The sequence below is a fragment of the Delphinus delphis genome, chromosome 6, assembly GCF_949987515.2.
Source record: "Delphinus delphis chromosome 6, mDelDel1.2, whole genome shotgun sequence".
NCBI classification, from domain to species: Eukaryota; Metazoa; Chordata; class Mammalia; order Artiodactyla; family Delphinidae; genus Delphinus; species Delphinus delphis.
This window is the reverse complement of record NC_082688.1, coordinates 93,166,152-93,188,059: the sequence shown is the minus strand read 5'-3', so window position 1 is coordinate 93,188,059 and position 21,908 is coordinate 93,166,152. Positions and strand designations below refer to the sequence as shown.

At 50.5% G+C, this 21,908-nt stretch overlaps 1 protein-coding gene and 1 non-coding gene across 2 annotated transcripts; both read right to left on the bottom strand.

Annotated features, from left to right (window-relative positions):
• Positions 1-1,063: 1,063 nt before the first annotated feature.
• On the bottom strand, positions 1,064-2,624 carry GADD45G (growth arrest and DNA damage inducible gamma). Its single transcript, XM_060013538.1, has 4 exons — positions 2,459-2,624; positions 2,096-2,197; positions 1,755-1,968; positions 1,064-1,668 (listed from the first exon to the last, which is right to left on the bottom strand). Exons 1-4 carry the CDS (start codon positions 2,509-2,511, stop codon positions 1,558-1,560), a joined length of 480 nt encoding a protein of 159 aa, XP_059869521.1. The 5' UTR covers positions 2,512-2,624; the 3' UTR covers positions 1,064-1,557.
• An 18,415-nt stretch (positions 2,625-21,039) lies between these two features.
• Positions 21,040-21,112, bottom strand: TRNAE-CUC (transfer RNA glutamic acid (anticodon CUC)). The gene has a single exon. It is a non-coding gene; the product is annotated as a tRNA-Glu (tRNA).
• Between the last annotated feature and the right edge of the window lie 796 nt (positions 21,113-21,908).

Genomic DNA, 21,908 nt, shown 5'->3' with positions numbered 1-21,908 from the left:
CTTTCACGATTTGGAGAGAACTTAAAAAGTGGCACCCAATCAGCTACCTGGGACTGCTGAAAAATCGGTAGAATTTTCTTCTTAGAAAAACAGCACACTACCCCTCCTTTGCCTAGAAGGCTCAATGGACCCCTGGGCAGCTTGCTAACAGCAATCTAGCCCCGTGTATATTTCCCCTGCCAAAAGCAGTGTAGTCAGGCACCAGCGTGAAATCAAAACATTGGTCTAATAAAAAAGATTGATTCGCTCAGTACATTCCCCCCTACATCCTCCTTAAGGAAAGTCTTTGCCAAAACAGATTTCAATTATTTTTCTCCTATAAGTCTTTCAAAGCTGCTGTGAATAGCAGCCCTCCTCACAACTCTGATGTGGGCAGAGAACACTCGAAATAGTAGATAGCAGATGCCGGCCCCACTCAGAATTGCTCACACCTATTTGTGTAGATGCTGCCTTCCCATTTTTGCTCAGATCTTCTAAGTTCTATCACAGCCATGACAAAATGATGACTCACACTTAAATGCAGTCATCATGTCATACGCGATATTAATACCTTGGTGACATTGCTGTAAGTGCCATTCCTTTAAGAGGAAAAGGTTCCTGAGAGCAGTCTGCCACCATCCTCAGGGACCACAAAGGGCAGCGCCTGCAGAAGGCAAAGCTCATTGTGCAGGAAGGCGCTGGCTGCATCCTGCAAGCTGTTCTGATAAGCAGCTGTTGGAAAGGAGGGGGCAGAGGAGAGAGAGGGGCAGGGGAGGGAAAGGCCTCTGTTATCAGGTTGGATGGCCAGCTGCTGCACTGATGTCTTATCCCAAGTATGCTCCTGTCTTGAGAGTTTAAAATTTTTCCTAAAGGGAGAGAAATAGGAGCAGGGCTCAAGTTCTGCCCTGACACCCAGCTGGCGTCCCCTCCCCCACTTCCAGCACCCCAGGAGCCTGTAATTCAGCCCCAACAGGAAGATGGAACAAGTGCCATCGAGTTCGTGAATTTCAGAAGTCAACAGCCCTGCAAACCACCTCCCCGCAGACAAAGATCCCCTGCCTTCAATAAAGAGAATAAGTTTGTTTCAGTACGTTTATTGTAAAACTCAAAGCTGCAGCAGCATAATCCTTTAGAAAATGAAGCATCACCCGTGTCCGTTTTGAAACAGCAGTGCATACTGCTAAATCCGTCAGAGCTCCTGTAACTGTTGTACAAGTCCAGGCCGCCTGGCCTTGCCTTTCTCCTCCTTTCTGCCGGGAGTACAGGCTGCTGAGTCACTCCTGCCCGGCCAGTCCGTCCTTCTCGGCCGCGCGGCCAAGGTCCCGCCTCCGGCCTTCCTGGGCGAGCAGCCGCTCCCCACACTTGTAGAGTCCTGGGCTGGGGCCAGCCTGCCCCTGCCGCCGCCGGGCCCCTCCTCGGGAGGGAGCCGCACCTCCTCGCCGCTCTCCACGCGCCCCCGCCTGCCAGTCTCCACGCCGCACTCCGGCGCCCTCGGAGGGCGCATCCACAGAGCCAGCCCCGCGCTAGGCGCCCCGGGGCGTCACCACGTCGATCAGACCAAGGATACCCGCGGGGCTGTCACTCGGGGAGGGTGATATTGGGCACCCAGTCGTTGACGCTGCGACTCTCCTCGCAGAACAGGCTGAGTTTCTCCAAGGCGGGGTCCTTCCATGCGTCCTCGTTGGGGTTCTGCGGGGAGAGCGCAGAGGTCAGCCTGGCTGGCCACTGGCCGATGACGGGGGCGGGGACGACATCGGGACGAAGGCGACACTCACCGAAATGAGGATGCAGTGCAGGTCCCCCGGCGCACCCGCCTCGTCGCCGGTACCCACGATCGCCGCCAGCCTCTGCACGTCGCCCACGCGCACGATGTCTATGTCGTTCTCACAGCAGAACGCCTGGATCAAAGTGAAGTGGATCTGCAGCGCAATGTCGCCCTCGTCCTCCTCGTCGGCAGCCAGCACGCAGAAAGTCACGTTGTCGGGGTCCCTGCGAGGGCAAGCAGGAGGTGGTGAGGTCGGGTCGGGGAGCCCGGGGTGTCCCTCGCCGCCATCTCCCCGGTCTCCCTGCCGCTCCTCCCGCCCCCTCGCCTTGCCCGGGCCGCGTCTATACTCACACGTTCAGAACTTTGGCGGACTCGTAGACGCCGGCGGTGAGGCAACCCTGGCGTTGCGCAGACAGCAGCAGCTCGTGCAGCGCTTTCCCGGCGCCCTGCATCCTGCGGACGAGCCAGCGCCGTGAGCGGGGACTAGCAGGAGGGTGCGCCGGGATCCTCAGGCCCGGGGACGCACCCCCAGCGCCCAAGTCCGGCGCGCCAGTTCAGTGCCGTACCCCCGGCCCAGCCGGCACACTCGCGCCCGGCTTCCACCCAGCGGGTTCCCACCCCAGCGGGCCCGAAGACTGACGCCCAACCAGCCGCGACCAGGGCAGGATCAGGATCCCCGAGCCCAAAGACCTCCGACGCTCGGCGCCGAGCTACCTGGCCGTGCTTTCGGGAACCGTGTCCTGGCCGCGAACTTCTTCCAGAGTCATGTTGCGATTGGCGAGCAGCAAATTATCCACAAGAGGAGAGGGCGGAGCGGACGCGAGCGAAGACAAGAAGGTCTACTGCCCAAACCGGCGCGCCTACCACCAGCTAGTTAGACTCGGCGCCGCCGCGCGCCCTTATATAGGCTGGGCCCTTGGCACAGCCAGCTGGCGCGAGCCTGCGCGCCCATTGGCCCGCGCCCGCTTTCTGATGCAAATGAGGCGGCGGCCGGAGGCTCGTGCCAGAAGGCCACGTGGGGAGGGGTGCGGGGGATGACAATGCCTCAAATCTGCCGCTTTTGTCGGGGTGTTACCAGGCAGACTGGAGCCTGCAGATTTCATCTCGCCTTTTTGTTTTTCTTAAGTCCTTAAAAGGAAAAAGTTTTAAAAAAAGAAAAAAAAAAACCTTGCTGACTAATAGTACGCTGCAATTTGTGAAACGCACCTTTGGGGAATCTAATGAATTTTTTTTTTGCGTTTATTTTTGTTGCTACCTTTCTATTTTTTCTTTACTTTAAATTTGGAGTCTATGAGACCATTGCTTTTAAACCGGAACCTAAAGTAAAAACACGCAGCGCTGGCTTTAAGCTTGCAAAAGGCCTGAGTGCAGCCCCCTCCAGCTGACACTACGGCCCAGAGCGCGAGGTTCTCCTAGCACAAACAAGGCCCCTACCCGGGCGAGCTGAAAGGTCCTAGCCAACCTCCCCGCCCGCTGCAGAGCGCTGCGGGGCGCCCGGGCGCGCGAGCAGATTGCGGCCGGCGCACGCGGCTCGTTTGCATTTCTATGGAGGGTGCATAATAGCGGAGATCTGGCGTGTGGCGGTTTGTAGGAGGGACAATCGAGGCTTTCTCTTCATAGCGACACTGTCCACCTGCCGCTGGGTGGGGTAGGAAGGGCCCGCCGCGCGTGGAGGTCGCCAGGCTGCTCGGCGCGTGGGGGTCGCGGCCGCGTGCCGCTCCTGTGCCCCTCGATGCGCGCTCCCTACACGGGCCCTGCTGAACGTTTGCATGTAATGCCGCCCACCCAGTTCTAGCACAAGTGCGGAGCAGCAGTGGGAGTTGGAAGGAACACCTGGCTGCTGCACCGTCTTCACAGCCGGGTGCGCTCCGCCCGGACCTCTAGGCTCCAGGCCCCAAGAGCTTGGGGAACGCGGCTCGGAATCCCTTTCCCGGGGCGCCATCTACAGGCCGGCCGGAAAGACCCTGACCATCTCCCTCCTCCACACTTTCATTGAACTCTAGGGACTTGGCCTCCGGCCCTCGGGTCAAGAAACGGCCCTGGTAGGGTCGGCTGAGCCCGATCCAAGCTGCACATTAATGAAGGCAGAGTAAGGACTGCAAAACTCACCCAGGGAGGAGGTGGGGACGAAAGGAGACCCCAACCCAGTACTGACAGAGGAAGAGCCCATAATTCTTAGTCTATTTCGAAATGTTTTATTGACTTAAATATGCATATATTAAAAGCTCGTATTCCAGTAATAGAAGAATAAAACTAAACGAGAGCTTGAGAGCGTTTAATAGACATTGCTTGGCTGTGACCATTAAGGACCTATAAGCCTGCACCTTCAGACGGTTCACTCACTGAGCTTATCACTTTTGGTGTCTGCATCTCTCTGCGCTACACTGAAATGCGCGGTGGGGTGCATTCCATTGCACCTCCCCCCTTTTCTAGATGAGGCCTTTGAGACTGGACAGGACAGTTGGCGGACGGAGCGGGTTGATTCGCTGGGAGCCCAGACTGCTTCAAGACAGAGGAAATAACAGGTAAGGAGAACAACCGAGTGTGCTGGCATCTTGCGCCCCCCGGTGACCAGCTGGCAGAGGACAACGGCAAAAGCAGGCCTCTTCCTAGATGCCAAGAATTGGGTGTTTGCTCACCTAACATCCCTGAAATCCGAGGTGTCTTTTTTTTGGGGGGGGGGGAATATAGCTGATTTACAATGTTGTGTTACTTTCTGCTGTACAGCACAGTGAATCAGTTATACATATACATACATCCACTATTTTTTAGACTCTTTTCCCATACAGGTCATTACAGAGTATTGCGTTCCCTGTGCGATATATACAGCAGGTCCTTATTAGTTATCTATTTTATAAATATATAGTAGTGTGTATATGTCCATCCCAATCTCCAGTTTATCCCTCCCCCCCCCTTTCCCCTGGTAACCATAAGATTGTTTTCTAATCACAGGAGCCAGGCAGCACCATGTGGCATTTATTTGCTACCATTTCCTTTCTTTCTTTGTTGGTGGTATATAAAATAATGGTGTACCTTGATTGGATAAAATGTATTTATTTTTAAATGATTGAGACTTAGGTATTGCTCTTTTTAAAGTATTAAACATTTCTTAAAATGCGTTACTTCCAGGTCCGTGGGAAATGTTGCAAAAATGAGACTTATCTGACATCTTAGTGCTTACCCTCCCCCCCCCATTTAAACACTAGAAATCTCCCCACACACCAGCCTCAGCCCCTTCTCCCAGAGGAAGGCCACTGAGGAGCGGGGACAGGAGACAGCATTTCCAGTTGGCACTGAGCCAACCTGGAGGAAGAGGGCTGATTGACAACCCCCTGAGGCTATTCAACTTCACTCACATTTTTAAGGTATTCAGTTTCAGGAAAACTGCCTTTCTGACACAGGATATGGCTTCACATGGATTTATCAGGTCAGTCTGAATGGCCCGAAAGCCCTCATCTCAATTAGGAAGGAAACATTTTGTCTGGAGGCTAAGTTGGTCCTCCACCAGACCCCCACCCCACCCCACTCCTGCAGTTTAGACAAGTACAGAGGCTGTTGGGTCTGGGACAGCCCATATCCAGTTTGCTGGTCAGACTATAGGAGAGGGATGGGCAAAGCTGGCACCCCAGTCCAGGTACTTTCAGAAGCCCTCCTGGCCCACCCTGAGATAGAAGACAATTGATGATAGCAAATGCCCACCTGTCCCCCTCTGTTGCCACCACGCCCCCAAACTGCATTCAACGCATGTGTCAGCCTGCTGCAGGCCCCAGCCCTAGGAGCCTGTGATGTCACCCAAGCACCCCTAAATCTTCCTCTGAACCTTAATCGTGAAGATGATGGTGACTTCATTAACAGGACATCCTCAGAGATGCTCTGTTTTAAAAGCCCTTTGGAAATGTTTAGATTTAGCTGTTTTTATGAACACGTCTCCGTCACTCTCATGGCCTGACTAAAATGTTGGTGGAGATCACCGTTCATTTGGGTATGGAAAGTAGTGGGTTTTAAGTAAGCAGTAAACTTATGAGACAGTCCCTCTTGCAATTTCTGAAATTATTTGCTTTTGGAACATGCGCAAGCCCTGTCATTAAATTGCAGGTTCATTCCCTTTATGAGGACCGGCCCCACAGAGGCTACAGGGCACAGACGGGTTGCCCAGAGCTCCGTGCTGCCTGCAGGTAAGGTTCCTTTAGCCTATAGGATGTCTTAGGAAACGTCCAAGTCATTGCCCCCTTTCAAAAACCAGCAACTCTCATGTAAAATCTGGATGTCCAGCTTCTCTTGGAAAAGATGAAGATTTAGCCACCGTGTGCCTGCAGCCAACACCCCCACCACCACCACCCCGGTAACCACAAGGTGGAGGGGGGCACTGGGACCCCCAGACTGAGCACTGCTGTTCAGTTCAGCAGAGGCCCCCCCATGCCCCTGCAAAGACACCCAGATGTTTTGTTCATGTATGTTACCTGCTCGTCCCCTTTGCATTTGCAATCTCTGAGAAGAAACTGAAGTTTGAACAGCAAAATATAGGGGCCAGGCTCTTAAAAGATGAGCTCAAATGGAGTGTGCACTGTTTGTGTCCCAGATTCTGCAGGCCGTGTCTCCGATGTTGGCCCAGGGCCGTTGGAGCAATCTGCGTTGGCCCCTTTCCGCGTGGTCCAGACCTTGCTCTCACTCCCCCGACCCCCGCCCCATCCAACCCCTTCTCTAGGCCTTCTTGAGTTTTAAGAAGAGTGTTAGGTTTTTTTTCCCAAAAACTCATGGACGGTGGGGTGAACAGCAATAACTCAGTGACAATACTACATTAACTCAGTGAAGAAAGCAAATCTTGGTGCAAGACACAAACCTATTGCTTAAAACCCAACAGCGTCATGGCAAATGCATCCCAAAATCTAACAGGAAAGGTACGGTGCCGCCAGCCCTGCGCCCACCCACTGCCACGCCCTGGTAGCGGTGCAGGCCCCCCCAACCCCAGGTGAAATTTGAGGGCTGTAGATGTGGAGGCTTCAGATGATAGCTGGGACAGCAAGCAGGAAACAGAAAAAGGGAAATCCCCACATAGCACAAGCCGGACCTCTGTGGTCAGTCCCCGTGTGGAGAGGGCTTTCTGGAAGGAGCAGTTATTCTTGGGTGAGCAATTGCATAGCGTGCGCGAGAGTCACATTAGCTCAGTGAAATCCCTGAAATAACTGGGAGAGGGGCGATCGTTCATAGATTTGGTACTTTGTCTATCACGAGTAGGAAATGATCTGCGATACATGTCACAGCCATAGTCAGTGACGCTAGCTGAGAACCCTGACAAGCCACGTATGTGCTGTCCTTCCAGGATTAGCCATGTGCCCAAGTCTTCTGAACCTCAGTTTCGCCCCCTATGAAATGAAGATCTGCCCTTTGCCCTTCGTGAACCTCAAAGGGTGTTTCTAAAGGTCACAACTGGTCACCATTTGGCTCACATTCGGGTTTTGTTTGGTGGGCAGTGCTCTAAAACGACTCACAAATTCAGGTCTGACTTGTTTGTTTGTGTAGGTGGGAGTGGATGGCATGCACTTTCCATATCACTCTAGACATCTCCCAAATATCACATTAGACCTGCTGACACATTTAGTCCCTGCCTGGCTCCAGTAAGCATTTGAGTTTGGGGTAAACTTTCACCAATGTACAGCTAGCTGGAATGCTGTGGTCATCTTTCTGAAAACATTAACATATAGCATATTATAGATTACTAGAGCCACCGAACTTCCTAACTGAAAGCCCTCCTTTATGTTCTGAAAGACAATTTAAAGTGCCTAAATACCCAGAAAGGACAGTAAGATGTTGGAGGCTGCAGTTAGCAGAACAGAACTCGAAGCCAGTTTTTGCTGCTTACTTTACTTTACTTTGACCTTAAGCAAAAAGTTAGTGAATGGTTTAAAGTGTTCATGCTTGTCAACTTATTACATCTACTTTTCTTAAGTTCTCCTAAAGAATTGCATTCAAAAGTGTATATTAGGGACTTCCCTGGTGGTCCAGTGGTAAAGAATCCGCCTTCCGATGCAAGGGACGTGGGTTCAATCCCTAGTCAGAGAACTAAGATCGCACATGCTGAGGGGCAACTAGCCCCTTGTGCCACAACTACTGAGCTTGCACACCTCAACTAGAGAGCCCACGGGTGGCAAACTACAGAGCCCACACGCTCTGGAGCCCACGCGCCACAACTAGAGAAGAGAAAACCCGCACGCCACAACTAGAGAGAAACCCAAGTGCCACAACGAAGAGCCCGTGTGCCACAATGAAAAGATTCTGCATGCCTCAATGAAGATCCCGTGTGCCTGCAACTAAGACCCGACGCAACCAAAATAAATAAATACATAAATAATTTTTTTAGAAAGTGTTTATTTCAAGGAAATGTTTATTGCAGTATTTCTTTTAATGGTGCAACTCAGGAGCCACAACAGAGGCTGAGTGTTAATTCATGGTGTAGGCGTAGAGGAAACATTACAAGACCATAAATAAATTTTTTTTGTTTTTTTTTGTGGTACGCAGGCCTCTCACTTTTGCGGCCTCTCCCGTTGCGGAGCACAGGCTCCGGACGAGCAGGCTCACGGCTCACGGGCCCAGCATGATCCCACGGCATGTGGGATCTTCCCGGACCGGGGCACGAACCTGGGTCCCCTGCATCGGCAGGCGGACTCTCAACCATTGCGCCACCAGGGAAGCCCTAAATAAATGTTTTGAAGAGTATTTCATGGCATGATAAAGCCTCAGATGGAACTGGGAAAAGCAAGATTCAGATCTGTGTGTTTCTGATTGTGCAAAAACATTTAGTGCACATGACTATCATTGTACAAAGAAATCAAAATAGAAATGGTGGTTATATCTCAAAGTAGTGATATTATAGATCATTTTTTTCCCTCATGATGGTTTTCTGCAATTAGATATTCTGCAATTCAGTTTTATATAATACAACTTGAAACTTCTCACGGATAATAACCTCATCAACCCAACTCCTGCTTCGGGCATTATTCCGAGCGATTTTTGACCATATGGTAACAGATCAAGAAGCCAGCCGTCTGCGGGGCTGTGCTTCTAGGGAGGGAGAGGCAAGAGCAAGACATTTGACTCCTGAGCTACTCATCTTGCCGTTTGATGCAGGTCTGTTCCCAGCTGAGTGAAAATGGTGATATTGCACTCAGAGGTTAACTCTGGAATGACTGGGATGGAGTTTCAGGCCACACACCGGAGGCACGCAGGAGGGCCCAGCAGGCAAATACCTGGGCAGGTGCCTTTCTGCAGACAAGCTGTTCACCAAGGTGTGCATCTTAGCAAGTAGCAATGGATAAAGTTCTTTCACTCCTTCTTTGGCAAAAAATTCTACTTTCCAGAAAGGAATTACAGCAATAAATTAGGAAAATATTGTTTACATAATATATCAGGAATTCCAGAAGTTCAAAATATTTAAGTATTCTCAACCTATTTTGGACTCTTGTAGGTACAATTTGATTATTCGGTGTTGAATGTCATTTATTTGAAAAGAGTGGGGCAACTCTTGAGTGTGTTCTTAGTAGTACTATTGGTATTAAAGTTTTATTTACCAGACTTTTATAGGACTTGCTATGTGCCAGGCACTATTCCAAGCACTTTGAAAACATCATTTAAAACTCACTGTGACCCTCTTAGGGAGGTACTTTTGTCACTATTGTTGGATGAAGAATACAGTGAGGTTAAGCCTTGAAGTGGCAAAGACGGACTGCGAACCCAGAGGGGCTGGCTATGGAGTTCCTGCCCGTCACCAAGAGGGGTGAGACAAAATTCTCTGTAAAACCTTTTCTAGAGCCTTTGGGGAAAACCACTTGGTCCACGAAGGATAAGGATATCATCTAATGAAAAGATTTCAAAAAAATACTTGGCTCGCCTTAGGCGCCCCTATCTGACGGTGCCTGTGGTGGATTTCATGATTGCAGGGTGCCATCTTGTGGTCAAGGAGAATATAGCTGGATGCCCTGAAAAGTAGCCTCTTTACACCTTGATCTAAAGCCTTTGTTTCTAGGGAGCCTGCAGACTCTGGTCACACACTTCTGTTAATTTGCAGAAGCAGCGGCCTCATCGATGTGCAGCCTCTGAGAAGTCAGGCAGGTCTAGAGGACGCTCCCGTAGGTTTTTCTACCAATAGAGATGCAGGGCGTGAACATACAGAGACACACCAACAAAGGGGAAATCAGAGCCAACCACTGGGAACATTGTGTCAGCTGTAATACTCCTGCCCACTTTACAGATGGTAAAACTGAGTTTCAGGGAGACTAATGGCATGCCCAAGATCATACAGCTAATCACAGAGCTGGGATTCTGACTGCCCGCTGCCAGACCTCATGCAAACCTCCTGTTTATGCCACTGCACTGTGGGTAGAACCTGGGCTCACCGCTAGACAGCTCCTCTGAGACACAGCCCATATAGCATATAGCACTTAGCCATGCAGGGGGGGAAGCCCAGTGACTCATATACCTGTTTTCCGTTCAAATTAAAAATGCTCTGAATCTCCCCAGGTCCTTTGGTGTTCTGAACTCCCCTCATCAGCCACATGAAGTGAAATATATGGATTATTTTTTTTCTTACCAACTCATAGGCAAATTTAAACTGGAAGGGACCTACAAGGTACCTTTCTCCAAAATAGTGCCAAGTTTGAGCACAGACAGAACCCCACAAGACGTCCACCTCAGAAAAGGGTAGCTCCACGGGCTGGTGTGCTCCTGACTCATCCGCCTCCATCTGTGATCATACTCTTGGCAGTAATAGCAGTGCCAGCTCCTGCATCTCCAAAGGACTCAGCTCCAACCCAGACCTGCAGCATCAGCTTCCCCCAGGAGCTTGTCAGCAGTGCAGAGCCTCAGGCTGTGCCCAGCCCTCCAAACTGAGAATCCTCATCTTAGTAAGATCAGGGTGATGCCTGTGGCATGCAGGTGTGTGATGCGCTGCTGGAGCCACTGGCCAAGGGTGATGGACGTGAACCAGGCCAAGAGACGGGGTGGGAGAGGGGACTTACCTGCCTTCCAGGAGGCAGGAACACCAGGAGGGCACTGTAAAGTGGACAGTGCAGCACAGGCTGAGGACAGAAAGGACAGCTAAAATCAAGGAGCCATTCCGGACTATAATAGGTTTGGGATATTTGAGGCACCCAGCAGAGGCCACAGTGGAGCAGTGGAGGACGTGGGACATCTGAACTGGATGCACAGCCTTGAGACTCATCAAAGCCATGGCCATTTGCCAAATGACCTCTGAATTGGAGAAAGGGGAAGGTGGCGAGCAGCTAGTCCCCCCTCCCAAGTCCACTCCCCCTTATTGCATGGAATAAAGTTCCGCCTTTGCAGGGGGTCTCCCGGGTGGACGTTGCATTCCCGATCTCCCTTGTCACCAGACCCTGCTCTGGCCAACGGAGTATGAACTTGCATGTCACTTGCTCAAACAGGAATTGCTTTCTATCAACGTCAGTTTTTTCCTCCCTGGGGCTGTGGTGCAAGAGGGGAGAGGGCAGCATAAGGACAGTCCTGGGTCCCCACCTGACCATGTAGACCCAGACTGTCATTGTGGAGAGAGACATAAGCTGTGTTCGGTCGCTGTGTTTTGGAGATCTTTTTAAACTTTTTAAATTTTGATGAAACTTCAGACACAGGAAAGTTGCAAGCATAGCACAACAAAGCATTCCTGTGTATCCTTCAGCCAGTTCCCCCATGTCACTACATTTGTTTCATCCTTTTCTCTCTTTCTCAAATATACATATTTTTCTGAACCACTTGAGGGTAAGCCTCGGGCACGCTGCCTCTTCACCACTGTATATGTCAATATTTCCTACAAACAAGGATATTCTCCTGATTCCATAAACCATAGCAAAATAATCAAAACCAGAAAACTAACGTTGGCAGAGTTGAAGCTACCATCTAGTATACAGACCACAGTGCGATTTTGTCGATTGTCCCAGTGATGTCCTTTACAGCCCAGGAAGCCCAGGATCACAGCACCGTCCATTGTCATGTCTCTTCAGTCTCCTTTAGTCTGAAATAGCTCCTTAGTCTGTTTCATGACATGGATCTTATTTGATATCAAAGTCTTAAGAGTTCAGCCCCTGATGTTGCAGACTGTCCCAGGACTTGGGTTTGTCTGCTGTTCCCTCATGATTTGATTCAGGGGATGCAGGTGGCAATGTCTTGTCCTCCTCCGGACAAGTATCATTATGTGCTTTCATCAGTCTGTTCTTATTCATGGTCCCATATTGGTGGTCGTTTGATCAAGGTGGAGTCTTCCATATTTCTCCAACATAAAGTCACCATTTTACCCTTTCCAATTCATGAGTGCTCTGCAGGGAGATGTAGGGGGTCATTCAGCAGTTTAGACAGCACAGTAACTACTGCAAATGCAGAGACTCTGCTGACTCAGCAGCAAATCCAGGCTCCTTGGTCTGAGGATAGTTATTAGGAATCTTATACATTCACATCCCTCCCTTGGTATTTTGGATAGGCAGGAAATTTTTCCTAGTTTCCCTGGACTCCCATTAAACTTTAATATTAATTTTTTAATAGCCCAGAAGGGAGCCTGGGTGGTGTATTTCCATTTTGCCAGAGAAGTCCACAGCAGGACAGGCATAGTTTCTGGACAAGAGGACTGAGAGCTGCTCTATCCCTTAGGATGCTTTCAGCCTCCACAACAGGTGATGCAACCCCGAGGGACTGAACGGGGCTGCCCTGCCCAGCTGCTCCCTTTGTCCTGAAACCCCATAGGGACTGACCCCTCTTTTCCAACAGTCCCACCTGGAGACTCAGCCCCAGTGGGAGCAACGTTCATGCTGGCCCAGGAAGCGAGGACAAACGAGGAAGAGGCCGGCAATGTTACCGTATCAGGTGGCTAAAGACCAAACGCTGGCTCAGGGCCCAGGCTTCAGCCCCTGCTCCCCCACCATCCCCTCCCCACTCAGCTCCAGCAGCCTCTGCTGTTCCCCAACTCTCAGCACATTTTGAGGTCACCTCTGCTCCTGCTGTCCCCACCTCTCCCCTCCCACACCTCTCAGTGAGGCCTGGCACAGGCCAAGTCAGGACACTCTGCCCCAGGGGGAGGGGGTGTCCTGGCCTCTCTCCTTCCCTGATGGTAATGCCTCCATCATGACGATGATGTGCTTGGCCTTTGACCTTCACATGTCCCTGGATCACATCCCACACCTAGGCATCTCCTCCTGCAAAGCACACCTAGGCATCTCCTCCTGCAAAGCCATCCAGCCCAAGTCCTGGCTAGAAGGGAAAATCTAGTGTCCTGATCACCCTGGGGCACCCACACACACATGCCTTCCAGGGCACACCAGCCTGCGTGACCATGTGTGCCCGACATGACTGTGTGTGTGTGTGTGTGTGTGTGTGTGTGAGAGAGAGAGAGAGAGAGAGAGAGAGAAAGACAGAGACAGAGACAGAGACAGAGACAGAGAGACAGAGATGATGCTTGCAACACAAAGCACATCAGCCCACCAGGAGGCTAGGCCACCCGCACTCAGTGCTCCGCCAAGCAGTCTGCAGGACACTGTTGTCTTCTGAAGTGCAGCCCCATTTGCAACCCCCAATAACCCAGAAACCCTGGGGGTGGGTGCAGAGAAGGCCCCGTCCAGCAGCTGGGTGAGAGCAAGCCTCTGAGAAAGTTTGACTCTCCACCACATGGCTGCTGCCCTCCCCAGTGCTCAGAAGCCAGTGTGGTCCAGGGCGCTGGTCAGTTCAGAGCCCGGAGGCCCTCCCTGTTTCCAGGGCAGGGGAGCACGGGCCCCTGAGTCCCACTGCCGACAGAGTCTCCACGGGCTGAACTCTGCAGGGTCAGAAAGCATTTCCTAAGGAAGATCCATGTGTCCCAGAACAATCCTTACTGGTCCTCCCCAGAGGCCAGCTCTGCTTTAACCCAGAGGACAGGAGCAGGCAGGCAGTCCTGCCCATCTTGGCCATAATCATTAGTTGAGCACGTACTACGCTCAAGGCAGTGAGCTGGGGCTGGGGTTGGGCAGGACACGGGCTCTGACTGCAGGAAGTCCACGTCCAGCACCCCGATCCCTGCTGATCATCACCGCCTCCCTCTTCTTGCAACCCCTGACAGGAGCTCCCCAAAAGTCAAGGAGGCAGGCATGCAAGGGGGTAAGGAAGAGGCTGAAAGAGGCACGGGTGTCAGGTGAGGGACAGTCCACACTGCTCTCGCAAGCACAAACTCACAAAGTTGGATTCAACCTGGCAGGTCAAGGAGGGGACATGTGAACGGGGCGGGGGGTGGGGTGGGGGGAGGGGTTCTGCCACACCCAGGGGAAAGATAAAGCTCTGGATCAACTTCTCAAACTAATGCCTGATGGAACCCTCCCCGGGTAGAAGGGATGGTGGCAAGAAACATGCTCCATTTTTTTTTTTTTTTTTGCGGTACGCAGGCCTCTCTCTGTTGTGGCCTCTCCGATTGTGGAGCACAGGCTCCGGACGCGCAGGCTCAGCGGCCATGGCTCATGGGCCCAGCCGCTCCGCGGCATGTGGGATCCTCCCGGACCGGGGCACGAACCCGTGTCCCCTGCATCGGCAGGCAGACTCTCAACCACTGCGCCACCAGGGAAGCCCACATGCTCCATTTTTAAATAGGTTTGGGAAATGTGGGGTTAAAGGAAACCCGGTGCTGCCCTGCAGGATTTATCAAAGCTGTTACCCTATCACAGTGTATCTGGAACCTCCGAGAGAGAGGTGAGGGCCTGCCACAATGCCAGACTTACTTGACCGCAAACCCTTTGTCGTGGATCATACAACCAGGGTTCCATGGGGCACAGCATGGGGGTACAGGTCCCCAGTGTCTCCCAGCCCTGACACTGTGAGGTGTTTGTCCCCGGGCATCCCCATCAGCTGGGAACTTGCTAGAAATGCAAATTCTCAGCCCCACCTGAACCTCCTGAATCGGAAGCTCTGGACGTGGGATGGGCAATCTGTTACAGCAAACCCTCCAGGGGATTCTGATGCCGCTCCAGGCTGTGACACCCTCCTCAAGGAAGCTGGGATCTGGAAGATGGGGATGAGTTCTCCAAAAACAATAACAAGGAGTAAATGAATTTTAGGGGCCTTTCCCTTGAGCTGATAGTAGGTGGGTGAGGGGCCATGCCGCCAAGCACAGGGCCACTCTGCGGGGTGATGCACTGCCCACCCCCTGGCGCTAGGTGCCTATGGCCACTTTCCTCCCTCATGCAACCAGTCACCACCAGGACCAGGAAAGCCTGGTAGGGGCACTGTGCACACTGGACATCATGCAGGGATGGAGACCTTCCCTCCGCCAGGGTCAGGACTGCAGACCTCCGTTCACATGGGCTCAACCAGCCGGGAGCCCAGCCTGAGCCCCAGCTTCTGTCTGTGGCGTGAGGCTTGGGCAGAGAATGTGCCCAGTGAGAGGGGGAGCAGAGCCGACCTCACCCGGGCTCCCAGACACAGATGTCACCACCCCCGTCACCCCACGCAAAGTGCACGCTCTGATGGAACTTTTATTGCTGATAATTGGACCAAGCTAAGCAGAAGTAACATGGTGATCCCTGGCAGGCTGCTTCTGTGGCAGCTGCTCAGGTGACATCCAGGGGACAATCTGAGGCTAAGGCCAGCTGTCCACTCCCCACCCCCACGCCTCTCCCCCAGGCCAGGCAGGGGCTGGCTGCATGATCACCCCACAACTCAACTAGCAAGGGCAGGGGGACATTTTGCAGACTTCATGGATGTTAAAAACAAAGACCACTCTAGCACCTTCTTGATCACTTCTTAAATCCCAGAAGGTTCCAACAAGGGTTCCCTCCGCCCTCAATCGTATGACTTATTTAGAAATTCTCCCCTTAACACAAGGGGTCTGATATTTGGAAAGCGTTTCTCATGATTTTGGTCTAAATATACACACATACAATTTCAAACAGTAGCATTCACTCAAATTTTTAGGAGCATGTTGGGAAGTACAATTTATACCCTGATGCCCACAGACATTTTTTTGTTTTGTTTTTTTGTGCTACACGGGCTTCTTGCTGTTGTGGCCTCTCCCGTTGCGGAGCACAGGCTCCGGACGCGCAGGCTTAGCGACCATGGCTCATGGGCCCAGCTGCTCCGCGGCATGTGGGATCTTCCTGGACCGGGGCATGAACCCGTGTCCCCTGCATCGGCAGGCAGACTCTCAACCACTGCGCCACCAGGGAAGCCCCCACAGACATATTTGAACTCACCAAGGCAGGGACAGAAATAAAGGCAGGGGGAACACAGTGGGCCCAGCCACAACCTGCCCAGAGACCTCCATGACCACCGCCTTCAGCTTAGACCGGGTGGCTCCAAGCCTCAAGTCCAGCTAGCACATGGAGCCTCCCAGGTGGTGACACTGCCACCCAAGCAGGACTTAGGATGCAGAAACCGAACAGCCTAGATGTCTGGGAATGGCAGAAAAGATAAATTTAAAATTGCACATTCCAGGTCATTTTTGTGAAAGCAGGGCAGCGCTCCAGAAACAGGTGGGCAGTTCTCACCACGAGTGAACCTCGCATTCAAGGCTCCGGCCTCTGTGTGTGCTTAATTCGAGACCCTGCCCCAGCAGCAAGGTCCTCTGGCCCCTGAGGGGCCAGCCAGGGGCACAGCCTCCATTCCACCTGTGAACCATGGGCAGAACGGGTGGGTTGGCAGCAGGGTCCCCAGACCCCCCCTCCCCTGTAGGGGAACACCTGGACCTTGGATTTTGTCCACTGTGAATGGCATCACAGAATGTGTGCAACTGGACTAATTCCTGTAAAGTGACAATGTTGATAGCATTCACATCACATCCTCTTAAACGTTTGCAGTTGTTCACCTGAATCCAACTGAAATAGACTCTCCCTGAGTCAAGAAGGTCCTTCTGTGATGATATTTCCTTTCTTTATGTCATTCACAGCAGCAATAATAGAAATAATGATGTCAGTTGAGCACTTACATATCAGGTGCCGTGCTGACCGTTTTACATTCATACTCTCACTTAATATTGATAACAGTCCAGTAAGGTAGCACTCCTATCGTTACCATGCCAATCAATGGGGAAACTGAGGCTCATGGTGTTATGTAATGTGCCCAGGGCCCCAGCAAGTAGTCAGGACTGAGCCCTGGCTTCTGACCCCAGAGCCCACCTCCCTTCTTCTTTTTTTTAAATTGAAGTATAATTGACATATAACACTGTGTAAATTTGAGGTGTACAATGTGTTGGTTTGATACATTTGTATGTTGCGATATGATTACTATAGTATCATTGGTTACCACCTCCATCTTGTCACATAATTATCATCTTCTTTTGTGTGTTGAGAACAGTCGGGATCTGGTCTCTTAGCAACTTTGATGTTTAAAAAAAAAAAAAAAAAGGCCACACTCCTACTTATCTTGGAGTATTGCCAGACTCTTAAAGTTGGAAGAACTCTTGTTTGAACGCATAATCAGAAGTGAGAGAAGCTGGGTGATCATTTGTTCATTCATCAAATAGTGTGAGAAGCTGGTTAGACATGTGTCAGTAAGAGGAAGGGCCACGGTGCTGTCATGAGCAGATCTAACACCACGGCGCTTGGGGATGGGGAGTTCATTTCTCTCTCAGATGAGTTCTGAGGTGAGCAGGCCAGTGGGACCAGGTTAGTCCTGGGTCATTTTCCACCATCCCCTGCAGCAGTAGTATCCAAAGTGGCTGGTCTGAAACTAGATAAGAAACTTGCACCAGACATGAATCGACATGGTGCTTCCTTCATCGAGAAAGTCCTGTTTACAAAGAAAGCATTACCTGAACTAAACAATGTACTTGGCAATGCAGTTGCTCTGCATTCTTGCACTAGCTCCATCTCTCCTCGTGGGTGTAGCAGTTACAGACTAGTCCAAGGAGCGTACTTTGTGTGGACCCCACGGCACCCCTGTCCACCTGGGATTGCCACACCCTCTGCCCAAGCTCATAGGTCACTTCTGCTCCTGCATTCTGTGGCTGCAAACTTAGACATGTGTCACAGCTCACTGCAAGGCTGTGAAAGATGAGCCATGTGTTGGATCAAAAGAGGTCACCTGGCCCCATGGACCTGTGTCCAGGAGGAGAAAAGTCCTGAGGATCCCTGTGTCTCTTACCTGTTCCTTTCTGCATGTTGGCGTGTGGCTCCCCACTGCAGATGGGTGTGGAGGACATTTCTGTTCTACTTTCCTTCTAGTCACCTAGGAAGACCACACTTCCTGCTACCTTGAAGTTAGGACCCTAAATCCAATGGCTGGTGTCCTTGGAAGAAGAGGGCACTTTGGACACGACCGCACAGAGGAAGAGCCCACATAAAAACAGAGGAGAGATTGGAGTGATGCAAGCCAAGGAACACCAAGGCCTGCGGGAGCACCAGAGCCTGGAAGAGATTCCGTGCTGAGCCCCTAGAAGGAAGCAGACCCACCAACACCCTGATTTCAGACACTGGCCTCTGGAACCTGAGAGAATAGATTCTTGTTGTTTAAGCAGCCCAGTCCGTGGTACTTTCTTACAGCAGCCCCTGTAAACTCGTACAATCCCTAAAGGACCTTGTGGTAGTTTTAAAACATGTCCAAAAATTCTAGACATGACTTCCAACAAAAGATGGAGCCCATTCCCCTCAGCTCAAGCATGTGACTTGCATCTGAGGAACAGAACATGGTAGAAGAGATGCCACGTGTCTTCTGAGGTCAGGGCATAATAGGTGTCCCTAGGGCCCCAGCCACCGTGCTCTGAGGAGGCCCACACCACAAGGGGAGACCACACATCCTGGCCAACAGTGCCAGCAGAAGTCCCAGCCAAAAGCCAGCGTCAGCCTCCAGATGTGGGAGTAGGGAATCGGAGATGACCAAGCCACAGTGGCCGTCACCCCCTGAGGAGCCCTGAAAGGACGCACCCACTTGGCCAAGGAGCCCCAGCCCACAGGGGTGGTGAGCAAAGCATTGCTGTTGCTCCACAGCACTCGGCTTGGGGATATTTTTTATACGGCAGTGAAGAACTGAAGCAAGGGACGCACCACGGAGAAGAGAACAGGAAAGACCATAGAATTATGGTCTTTATCGTAACAGGTGCACGGGGGAAACTACAGGACAAGCGGAAAAGCCCTGACTGGAGAGGAGATTTCTGCACAGTGTGCAGAAACACAATCGAAAGACAGATCCCAATTCTCAGAAACCCTACCACCTAAATCCAAGGGAAGGAAATGCTCTCCTAGTGGCCCCAGTAACATGGATGCCTCCTCTCTCACAAGGAGCCAGGAGTAAGAAAGAGCCTCCCAGGTGTCCCCACCTCCATCATGCCAAGGCCAGACTGGCCCAGGAGACAAGGCGTGTCTGCCCCACAAAGCATGTATCAGGTGTGCGCTGTGTGCTTCCAGAGCAGAATGAGGGCGTCCAGGCACAAAGCACAGCACAGTGTGCTGGGTGATTTGTAGCCCAACCGTCCTGGTGGCTAACTCCTCCATGGACAGAATATCCTATGAAGGTCTGCAGCTGGCCTGGGGTCCAGGGACATTTAAGCATAGACAGTAAAAGGCTGAGACACATACACTTATTTATTTGTCTCCGGAAATACTTTGTGGCAGCTTACAAATAAACACACAATTCTGTGCTGCAAGATGAAACATAACTACAGTGAGAAATTTGAGGCAAAAGAAAGCAAAGAAAGACTGGTAGGTGGCGGCAGTGGCAGCCCAGTGCCAAAGGACAGAAACAGGCCCAGAGAAAGATCCAGGTAGCATCTCCTGTATGCTTAAGTGCCAAACATGACATCTCACCAGAAGCACAGAGACAGAGAGACAGTGAGAGAAAGAACAACACAGACAGACTCTCCAAGAAAACCAGCCCTAAACCTCGACCAACCTATTGCCCCAGGATCTCAGAAATCCATTCAAGGTAAGTCCTACTGAACAGGGATTATCCCCCTGAGACAGGCCAGCTTGAAAGATGGATTTGGTTCCACCTGGATTCCAGAGTGTTAGGGAGACTTTAGCAACATGTCTCAGCCTTGCTACACTCTTTTAAGTGAGATGAATTTCTCGTAACTTTTTCCAGAAAATGAGTCAACATGGAGTCCTGATTTTCAGGCAGTGTGGTATGGAATCCCAAATGCTTAAAGTAAATGTCATACAAAAAATAGTTTAATGGAGAAGCAAAATGACAGCCATACTTCTTACCACCCTGAGCTGGAGGTGTCCCTTAAAACAGTGTTCCCCAAACCTTTCTGGCACCAGAGACTGGTTTCGTGGAAGACAATTTTTCCACGGACCCGGGGGTAGGGGGATGATTTCAGGATGATTCAAGTGCATTACATTTATTATGCACTTTATTTCCATTATTATTACATTGTAATATATAATGAAATAATTATACAACTCACCATACTGCTGACAGGAAGCGGAGCTCAGGCAGTAATGCAAGCAATGGGGAGCGACTGCAAATACAGATGAAGCTTGGCTCACTCACCCACCCCTTACCTCCTGCTGTGCAGCCCGGTTCCGGTACCGGTCCATGGCCAGGGGTTGGGAACCCCTGCCTAAAAACATCCTTCGGTTCTCAAGTAACAATCACCAGGATTAATGTTAAATGGGTCCAGATCCATCTTATTCCAGATCAAATTCATGTCAGGTGTCCAGGAAATGGCCATGATTTCAATTGTTATTGTAAAGAGCATTATTTAAAAATCAATGTACTCCATTTAAAAAGCATCTTCTGTCCACTCTCGCCACTTTTCTTCAACATTGGAGGTTGTTCGATTTTCTGGGGCTGCGGTAACAAATTACAGCAAACTCAGTGCCTTAAAACCACATATATATTTTTTACTATTTATATATTTATTTTTTATTTATTTATTTTGGCTGCGCCAGATCTTAGTTGAGGCATGCGGACTCTTAGTTGCGGGATGCATGAGGGATCTAGTTCCCTGAACAGGGATCGAACACGGGCACCCTGCATTAGGAGAGTGGAATCTTACCCACATTTAGTTTTTAACTTTTTATTTTATATTGGAGTATAGTTGATTAACAATGTTGTGATAGTTTCAGGTGTACAGCAAAGTGATTCAGTTATACATATACATGTATCTATTCTTTTTCAAATTATTTTCCCATTTAGGTCATTACATAATATTGAGCAGAGTTCCCTGTGCTATACAGTAGGTCCTCCTTGTTGGTTATCCATTTTATTTTATATTTTTTAATATTTATTTATTTATTTATTTGCCTGTGCTGAGTCTTAGTTACGGCATGCTGGATCTTTAGTTGCAGTACATGGGATCTTTAGTTGTGGTACATGGGATCTTTAGTTGTGGCATGTGGGATCTGTTCCCTGACTGGGGATCGAACCCAGGCCCCCTGCATTGAGAGTGCAGAGTCTTAATCATTGGACCACCAGGGAAGTCCCTGGTTATCCACTCTAAATACAGCAGTGTGTACATGTCAATCCAAAACTCCCTAACTATCCCTTCCCCTGACCCTTCCCCCCTGCTGGTAACCATAAGTTCATTCTCTAAGTCTGTGAGTCTGTTTCTGTTGTGTAAATAAGTTAATTTTTATCATTTCTTTTTAGATTCCACATATAAGCCATATCATATGATATTTCTCTTTCTCTGTCTGACTTACTTCACTCAGTATGACAATCTCTAGGTCCATCTATGTTGCTGCAAATGGCATTATTTCATTCTTTTAATATTTATTATCTTACAGTTCTGTAGAGTAGAAGTCTGACACAGATCTCACTGGGCTGAAATCAAGGTGTGGGCAGGGCTGGCTCCTTCTGGAGACTCTTGGGGAGAATCATTTCCTTGCCTTTTCCATCTTCTAGAAGCTGCCCACATTCCTCAGCTCACCGCCCCTTCCTCCATCTTCAAAGCCAGCAACTGTGGCCCAGTCCCTCTCACCCCATCACTCTGACCTCCTCCTTGCCAATTTCTTCCCTTATCAGGACGCTTGTGGTTACACTGGGTCCACCTGTATAATCCAGAATAATCTTTTGAAGTCACTGGTTAGCAACCTCAATTCCATCCACAAACTTAATTGCCCTAGGTCATGTCAGCTAATTCATTCACAGATTTAAGGATTAGAATGTGGACATTCTAATGCCATGATTCTGCCTACCACAGAGGTCCTTGAGAGAAAACTAAATAAAAGGCATATAGATTGGAAAGGAAGAAATAAAACCAGCTTTGTCCACA

Excerpts from the sequence above, each read along its gene's own strand:
- GADD45G (XM_060013538.1), bottom strand. The coding sequence starts at position 2,511 with ATGACTCTGGAAGAAGTTCGCGGCCAGGACACGGTTCCCGAAAGCACG. Across the intron at positions 2,198-2,458 it reads GTTCCCGAAAGCACGGCCAG|GATGCAGGGCGCCGGGAAAG; the intron begins GTAGCTCGGCGC and ends GCTCGTCCGCAG. Across the intron at positions 1,969-2,095 it reads TCCGCCAAAGTTCTGAACGT|GGACCCCGACAACGTGACTT; the intron begins GTGAGTATAGAC and ends TTGCCCTCGCAG.